Source organism: Acinonyx jubatus, chromosome B2 (genome assembly GCF_027475565.1).
Source record: "Acinonyx jubatus isolate Ajub_Pintada_27869175 chromosome B2, VMU_Ajub_asm_v1.0, whole genome shotgun sequence".
NCBI lineage: Eukaryota > Metazoa > Chordata > Mammalia > Carnivora > Felidae > Acinonyx > Acinonyx jubatus.
In genome coordinates, this window is record NC_069385.1 from 146,967,138 (window position 1) to 146,976,520 (window position 9,383).

Sequence of the window (9,383 nt, forward strand, 5' to 3'; positions counted from 1 at the left end):
AGGAAAGCGGATAGGAAGGAAGAGAAACATGGTAGACCCAATGGGTTGGAGGGGTTGAAGGGTAGTTAGAATCAAATTTCAAGATGAAGTCAGCTGGAAAAATAAGACGAGGTGTTTGTGAGAGAGAGTTTGAAACTGAGACGACAGAGAGCATTCAGTTGGTCAAAATGGAATTTCAAGCAGCCTTTGTCTCACCGTTTGCGTGCAGTAAATAATCCTGTCAGTTTATCGTCTTCAATATCTCCATATTTCTTGAATTTGTTTTTACTTCCTACTTCTATCACTCACCTGTGTTACTGCAACAGTTTCTTAATTTTTCTCTTGGCTTCTAACCTTGTTCCCCTCAAATTTATTCCCATATCAGTGGGAATGCTTGTACTAAAACATGTTTGTTAATGACATACTTTATTTTTTTTTAATTTTATCTATATCTATCTATCTATCTACCTATCTAGTTTAAAGTTTATTTATTTACTTTTGAGGCAGAGAGCATTGATGTGAGCAGGGAAGGCACAGAGAGAGAGGGAGAGAGAATCCCAGGCAGGCTCCGTGCTGTCAGCGCAGAGCCCGATGTGGGGCTCGATCCCATGAACCATGAGATCATGACCTGAGCTGAAACGAAGAGTCTGACTCTTAACCAACTGAGCCATCCAGGCGCCCCTATTTATTTATTTTTAAGTGTTTTTTTTTGAAAGTTTTTATTTAAATTCCAGTTAGTCAACATACAGTGTAATGTTAGTTTCAGGTGTACAACACAGTGATTCAGTGATTCCATACATCACCCTGTGCTCATCACCACCTACTGAACCAATGCCCCTCCCTTCCCCTCTGGTGACCACCAGTTTGTTCTCTATAGTTAAGAGTCTATTTCTTGGTTTGCCCTCTTTTTTTTCCCCTATGCTCATTTGTTTCGTTTTTTAAATTCCACATATGAGTGAAATCATATGGTATTTGTCTTTTCTCTGATACATTTCGCTTAGCGTAATACTCTCTAGATCCATCCATATGGTTGCAAATGGCAAGATTTCATTCTTTGTATGGCCGAGTAATATTCCATTGTATATATGTGTATATATACACACCATGTTTTCTTTATATATGAATGGCATCCTTTAGTTAAAACTGTGGCACTGTCTCACTCCTGCCCCAAACCCTCATGGCCATTATTGCAAAGCTTAAACTGTTAACATGGCTTATAATTCCCTGCGTGATCACTTCAACCACTGCAAAACTTTCTTTACTTTCATTTAATGTAATGTGAGATTCATCCATTTTGATTCATTGTCTGTACTGCAGTGTATTCCTTTGTATAAATGGTCCACAATGTATTAATCTCCAGCTGACATCGATTTAGGTGCTTTCCAATTTTCTGCTACTACAAATAAAGCTGTTATCAACATAGTTGTTTCTATCTCTTGGGCATATGTGCAAGTTTTTCTATAGGTATGGAATTTCCGGGACGTTGTTATATACGAATCTTCAATTTTACTATGTAATTACCTGGTTCCACTTATTATTTTTATTATTTAACTACATGTACATAGTTGTCAGTAAACTGAGAAATAGTTACTTACGGTAAATGGAGATGCATGAAGAAGACATAAGATAGAGATGTCACTATTTTGAATCTACTCTATTGAAAATTACCTGTGCTTTTTTTTGTTGTTGCAAAATGTTCCTTGGAAAAGCAGCAAGCCTTCAACATGTCATATTTACTATCACTTTATAGATTAACTGATATATACTTACATATTATTGGGTTACTAGTATGTGCTAACACTTGGTAGGCATTGGGAATGCAGCAGCGAATACAATACCTAAAAGGAGGAGAAATACAGACTGGGGAAAATAATGAATTATTATTGCATTCTCAATAGAATCAATAAACCAATGTTTGCCTTTTTTCAATGTTTTGAATACAGTAGTAATTTTGGCACAATGTTGGAACTTCCTCATTCTTATCTTCCTCTGGATTGAGAGATCCTTAAGGGCAGATGCATAAAATTTGTTTATATACCACGAATCTTTCACAATGCCTGCAAATGTGTTTGATGAGTAAAAGCTTATTGCGTTCCCAGAGTAATTCTGCATTGGAAGTTTTTATGGGAAGTTTTTATGGGAATTATTGCTGAGGAGAACGTATAGAACAATAACAAAAAAGTCGCTGATAGAGAATGGCTCTCCTAGAGACCCCCCCCCCCAATTCCCTGCTCAGCAAAATGCCATCCACAAGTGACGACATGCTTATGCCAGTTACGCTGGAAGAGTGGAGATTTGGTGTTTTGTTTGAAAGTTCAGGTGTGAATAACATTGTTGAGCAGATCTCCAGGGTTCCTGAGGAGCGACTGCAGAGCTGAGGGAACCCCACAGGGAACCCCACAGGGAACCCCGCAACTCTCACTGCAGAGCTGAGGGAGCCCCACGGTGACAGGGGCTGACGCGAGTTCATGAGTTCACTCTCCGCAGCCGTCAGTTCTTAATTGAATGTTTCTCCTCCAAGGCAGACAACCCTCGAGACTGCTCTGCGTCGTGAATTATAATGAAACTCATTGGAAACTTTTTAATAGCTACGGCAATCAGTGGTACTCTCCCAGATCCCTGTGGACGCAGAGAAGCCAAGGTCGTTGTCACCAGAGCCCTTTTCTAAGCTGCCTTGTAATGAGCTCTCCAGGGTCTTGTACTTCCTTCTAACTTTTATAAAAAACTGCAGAAGTTGAAAATTGCCCTCCCGCCTGTTCTAGTTTTAAATGTTGCTCATTGACCTCATCGTCCAGAATCCCTTAAGATTCTCCAGAGGGAATCCCATGAGGAAATGGAGCCATATTTCAATTTTACCAACAAGCAGAAATGGCCCAGGAAAAACTGCTTTTTTCAACAAATCCGAACATTTCTCATTCTCTGGGTTTTTTTTCAGCCTATAACTTCATCTTTCTCTGTCATCTCCTTTAGAACACAACTTGCAGGGTGAATAAGTCACGTGTCTGGTGAAATAATAGGAGGTTATATTTTCTTTTCATTTAAAAGACGAGAAAAACAGAAAAAAATAAACCCCAAAGACTCAAAACCTTGCATTTTCTTCTTAGTTATGTAGATTCATTCGTTTTATGTTCACACTGTAAAGCATTTAAAGGTGGAAAACAAGGTATTATTATCTCTTGTTTCTTCTGTACTTACTCTTCCATACGTATTCACACCACCATCTTGAAAAAAAGAAGAAAATCGAGCCAATTTGTTTTCTTTTTTAAACTAGTAGTTTGTACAAAAATACTTATGGTCGCACCACGTTTACAGGTTCCATCTGAGCCCAGAGAATCAGAGTGAGGTTTAATTGAGAGGGATTGGGCGCATGGCTAGTGGAAACCGCCCATTTCGTCAACTGAGCTATGACTTGGTCTCGGTGCTACAAGTCGAAATTTTTCCTGCTGTGATCTTGAAAAGTACTTGTTTTCTCTACTTAAATGTCAATCTGTGAACGAGGCAAAATAATTTATTTCCTACCAAATTCCTGGGTGGTGTGAGGAAATAATGAATGTAATTATACACCTACGTCAATGTGGGTCAGAAGACCAAGCATCTGGAGAGCTCTGGGGCAGTGTGATCCTGTGTCACAGAGATGGAGTCACGGGCTGGGCGCCTGGGGGGGCTCAGTCGGGTGGGCTTCTGACTTCTGCTCAGGTCACGATCTCACGGTTGGTGAGTTCAAGCCCTGCATCAGGCTCTGTGCTGTCATCACAGGGCCCACTTGGGATCCTCTGTCTCCCTCTCTCTCCGCCCCTTCCCCGCTTGCCCATGCACATGCATGCACACTCTCTCTGTCAAAAATAAACATTTTAAAAAAAAGCTGGATCATGGGCTCTATAGAATCTGCATGCAGCCACTCGCAGTGATGTTCGTGCCTTGGCAATGAGATGCAAAGATCTGCGCTCTTTGTGAGCTAGAGATTGTGCTGGGGTCGAACCTAAATGTTAAACTCAAAGCAAATTATTTGTATTCCCTTCCAAAGTTTTATTTCTGTTAAATGTTTCAAGCAACATAATCATGGTTATATGTTACATTTTTATATGGTTATACGTTAATTTTTTTTTTAATTTGGAAAAATGGAAACAAAATCTTTCTCCTCCAAACACCCATTATCTTTGCATATTTATGTAAACATGGAAAATAAAAATTATATTTAATTTTATTAATTTCAACATGTTTTAAAATAGAAATTACATTTAATATAATTTTAATATGTACGATATACTTAATAGATATATTTAATATATAATATACTTAAAATATGCTTTCTATATTTCATTTTTGTTTCCATATCAATTTCATATCAATTTTTTTCGTTTAGTTTTTTAAATGTTTTATTTATTTTTGAGAGAGACAGAGTCAGAATGCGAGCAGGGAGGGCACAGAGAGAGGGAGGCACAGAATCCAAAGCAGGCTCCAGGCTCTGAGCTGTCAGCACACAGCCTGACGCGGGGCTCGAACCCACGAGCTGTGAGATCATGGCCTGAGCCAAAATCGGCTGCTTAACCAGCTGAGCCACCCAGGTGCTCCTCAATTCTTTACAAACACCAATATCAATACACATTACATTGTTTGTGCTTTTTATGTTATTTATCTTACAACTGTGTAAACATTTATTATTCAGTTAATGGACATTTAGTCTGTTTCCTTTTTTAGCCACAATGTAACTGTGATATCCATATAGGTATATAGATATAAAGATACACATATATCTTTACACACCTATGGAAGCAATCCTAATAATGAATTCAAGGAATTGGAATTAGTGGGTCAAAGATTTGTGCATTTGCCAAATTTAAATTTGGTAAAACCATCCTCCAAAATTGTAAACCTGATTGACATTCCCACAGGCAGTGTATGAGTGCCATTCTCTCATATCCTCACGGATTGGATATTACCAAACTGAAAAGATTGCAGTGTTTTAATTTGTATTTATTTAATTATAAATAATTATAAATCATAAATGAGGTTGAAAAAGTTTTATGTATTTTGGGATCTTATGAATTACTATTTCGCTACATTTCATCTTGTTATCCACTGCCCATTTGTTTGATTATAATGTAAAGAACACCAATCGATCAAATTCCAAGTATTTGCTTTATGTTTACTATATTCTAGAAACTTCGCCAACCTAAGTGAAAATAAAAGTTAAAAATCAAGTTACAAAGAGAACCTTTATTTACTCTTTTGCATTAGCCTTTTGAAAATTATATTAAAATGGAAAGAAATTTGACTTTAAGATTGTTTCCTTAGAAAACAGACTAAATCTCACTTCAAGGACAAAGAGGTGCTTGGAAGATGTTCCTATTTGTGCTATATTGCCAAACTTGAACTTTTTTGTCCCACCAAACACCAGAAATAGTTAACTGCCCCCCACCCCCGCCACACACATCAAAATTTGAGACTATGGCCCCAGGTAGAAACCAAGAATCTAAGAGTGCTGATGCCCAATCATCTTGGTGTTATTCCAAGATTTCCCCGAAGAATTTGCACCTCTAGTTTCTTCTGTAGCCCTGCTAATTACCCAAAGGAGTGCACAGTCCCTGCAATCTCAACAAGGAAACATGCTGTCAACATCTAGGTACCATTTTGATGCTAAGAAATTAGTCCTCCATTTATTCTATGAGCATCTATAAGAGCTTCCACGCCTGCACTGGTTATCTTCTGGGGTCAGCAGGAAGTCTTTGCCTCACCTTGGGGTTTGGGTGGACGGCTCCTAGAAGGCTCCTGAAGGCTGGCTATTCGGCCCAAATGGCAGGCAGACAGGGGAGGAACAGCTAACCCTATTTTCCATGACAGTTGCCTTTTTTTCTCTATAATTTAACTGCCCTACAGCAATTACTCTATTTTACTTTTCCTCTGAGGTAGCAACACACCATTACTCTATCACGTTAGTCAAATTATTAGAGAAATCACACAGCTTTTACAACTCTTATCTTCAGGAAGAAACTAGAATCTAATGCACACAAGTCAGCTCAGGGCTTGTATGTCATACCCTTTCTGGACAAGCTGAGATCTTTGTAACTGCTTCTATATGATTTCTGGTGCATTAGTCTCACATCACCCTATCGTTATTTTCTACTTACGTTAACTGCACAATCTCCCACAAAATCCCAGGTAACAAATCCCAACGTGAGGAAAAAACATTACTATGTGTTATCCCTAAATCCTTTGGGAAAGTTGAAGTCAGGTAAGCCTAAATGATTAGAGAAAATTAAGAAAACTTTCTTTCTTTCACTTTGGTATATTCTATTTTGCTGTGGAAAATAAATTTATTTTATTTAAGTATTTATTTATTTATTCAATATTCAAAATATTTATATTTTGAATATATATATCAAATAAATATATTTGAATATAAATATTCAAAATATTTATTAAGAACTTTGAAGCTGAGCAGTTATCAGCAAAGATACGGTTTTCTAATTTGAAAATTAAAATACTTGTGACAACTTGTGTTCTACTCTGCCTTCATTTGTCCCACCTTGCTAGTTGAACATATTATCATAATCGAAGCAGCCCTCGATCCTCTAGATCACACAGCAGAGTAGATATTTTATAATGGCCATTTAATAATTGTAGTCATTATTTTGGCTTCGGTTCCCACAGAATCAACATGGCAGATGGTCTGAGGTACTTTTCCTTCTGTACCTGCTTTTCTGCTGTTGTCACACTTTTCTCCCTTTCTTTGTGAGGGTCGTTATTATCCTGGCGTCCTCGATTCCAAGTATACACCTGTCTTTTTATGAAGCCAGCTCTCTTTATTCTTTTGAGCCTTTATTCTTTTGAGCCTTATGAGCCTCAATCTTTTTCCATCTACTTTTTAAATCACTCTCTTTACCACAGTCTCTTTCCTTCTCTCTCCCTTCATCCCCCTGGCCATGCACCTCTCGTCCACAAGCTGATTACGCTGTTTCCGTGTTTCTGAAAGACGACCAGAAGACCAATGTGCCCAAAGTTGCCATTTTATTAGTGGACGTGGTATCTCCCTTGATCCTCACAATTCTACACTAGGGAAGTCTTTTTCTTTCAGAGAAACGAATGAAAGAGATTTGACTTGACAGCATTTCACAGGAATCAGTAAATATTTGGCAGATTCAATTATAACCTAAATAAAAAGGTGACGTTGACCCCATGAAGTAATTGTACGCTTATTCCCTCTTAATAAGGATCTAATCTCCAGGTCATGTTAGTTTCTCTTTACCTTGTGTTTTTCCAATCATATCTGGGATACTGAACTCAGCCCTGGCTGTCACATTTCCGGAAGGTCATGGCCAACATTGAGGGTACGTGGAAGATGGTTGCAAGGTGATCATAGACTTGATACCCTTGTTATAGGGAGAATCATTAAGGGAAATTGAATGTCTTGACCTAAAGAAAATTTAGTTTAGTTCAAAACATTTAAATGGCTGTCATATGAAGAGAGATTAGATATGAAGTATATTCAATGAAGTTGAAATTCTTTTTCTCATGAATTAGGAAAAAAATTCCTCCTTAATAAATGGATGATGATTAGAAGCTGGAATTTTCCAACAATGGAATAATTTGCATTACGTGTTTGAACAAATGATGAATGGCTTCTATAGCTGGGCAGAAGCTATTCTGATATTGGACTTGGTGGCTTACCTGTTCCTTAAAGGTCCCGACATTCAGGGGCTTTAGAAAATATCGATTCGGTGTTTGTTTTATTCTTACAGGTATACAGATGATGTGAAAGGAAGACCATGGAAAAATCCAATGACAGCTCAGAGTATGGTTTTATCTTAGTGGGCTTCTCTGATCGTCCGAGGCTGGAGCTGGTACTCTTCATGGTCAATTTCACTCTGTATTCAGTGGCTGTGTTGGGAAACTCAACCATAATCCTTGTGTGTATTTTAGACCCTCGACTTCATACCCCAATGTACTTCTTTCTGGCCAATCTCTCCTTTCTAGATCTCTGCTTCAGTACGAGCTGTATCCCGCAGATGCTGGTGAATCTCTGGGGCCCTGACAAGACCATCAGCTACGCTGGCTGTGCGGTCCAGCTCTTCTCCTTCCTCTGTGTGGGGAGCGTGGAGTGCATCCTCCTGGCCGTGATGGCCTATGACCGCTTCGCCGCGGTCTGCAGGCCTCTGCACTATCTGGTCATTGTGCACCCCCAGCTGTGTTTGCGACTGGTGGCCGTGGCCTGGGGGAGTGGACTGGTCAATGCCATCGTCATGTCCCCGCTCGCAATGACTCTGTCCAGATGTGGCCGGCGCAGGGTCAACCACTTCCTCTGTGAAATGCCAGCACTGATCAAGATGGCTTGTGTGGACGCCCGCGCCGTGGAAATGCTGGCCTTCACCTTCGCCATCCTCATCGTCCTCCTGCCCCTCGCTCTCATTCTCGTGTCCTACGGCCACATCGCGGCAGCCGTGCTGAAGATCCAGTCGGCCGCTGGGCGCCGCAAGGCATTCAACACCTGCAGCTCCCACCTGACCGTGGTCTCTCTGTTCTACGGGAGCATCATCTACATGTACATGCAGCCCGGGAACAGCGCTTCCCAAGACCAGGGCAAGTTTCTCACCCTCTTCTACAACCTGGTCACCCCCATGCTGAACCCACTCATATACACCTTAAGGAACAAGGAGGTAAAAGGAGCGCTGAAAAGGGTCTTGGGGAGGCAACCATGAGCAGGAGCGACCATGTGCTGAGTTATGAAGCCGTAGGTGAAACATTGCTTTCCAAACACTGCCATTTACTTTGTGCTTGCGATCAATTCAGCCCGTGCGTCACACACTTGGATTTTTAAAAATATGGGTAAATACTGGGGTGCCTGGGTGGCTCAGGCGGTTGAGCGTCCGACTTCAGCTCAGGTCATGATCTCACACTCCATGAGTTCGCGCCCCGCGTCGGGAACTGTGTCGACAGCTCAGAGCCTGGAGCCTGCTTCGGATTCTGTGTCTCCCTCTCTCTCTGACCCTCCCCTGCTCATGCTCTGTCTCTCTCTGTCTCAAAAATAAATAAAAACATTAAAAAAATTTTAAAAAAATATGGGTAAATACCCTGAAGTGTATCCAGAGCCAGTAGCAATCAACCAGAGCCACACATAGTATGCAGCTACCTTAGCAAAATAATGTTTAGTAGAAAGAATGAAGTCTTGGAAGAGAGGTGAAAAGATTTTATTCAATTAATGAAGGAATCAGGCAAACATAGTGACCAATTTAAAAAAAAAAGTCAAAAAGCACAAATTGGTAGGAAGAAGTGAAGGAGTGTCGGGGCACCTGGGTGGCTCGAGCCTTGATGTTGGCTCGGGTAGTGAGCTCACGGTCGTGAGGTTGTGAGATCGGGTCCTGTGTTGGGGTCCACGCCTAAGAGCCTGCTTAAGATTCTCTCTCCCT

The 9,383-nt window shown here is 40.3% G+C and overlaps 1 protein-coding gene across 1 annotated transcript; it reads left to right on the forward strand.

The window, feature by feature from the left end:
• The first annotated feature begins 7,745 nt into the window (after positions 1–7,745).
• Positions 7,746–8,675, forward strand: LOC106976311 (putative olfactory receptor 2W6). The gene has a single exon (XM_015073736.3). The coding sequence runs from the start codon at positions 7,746–7,748 to the stop codon at positions 8,673–8,675; it is 930 nt and encodes a 309-aa protein (XP_014929222.2).
• The last annotated feature ends 708 nt before the right edge of the window (positions 8,676–9,383 follow it).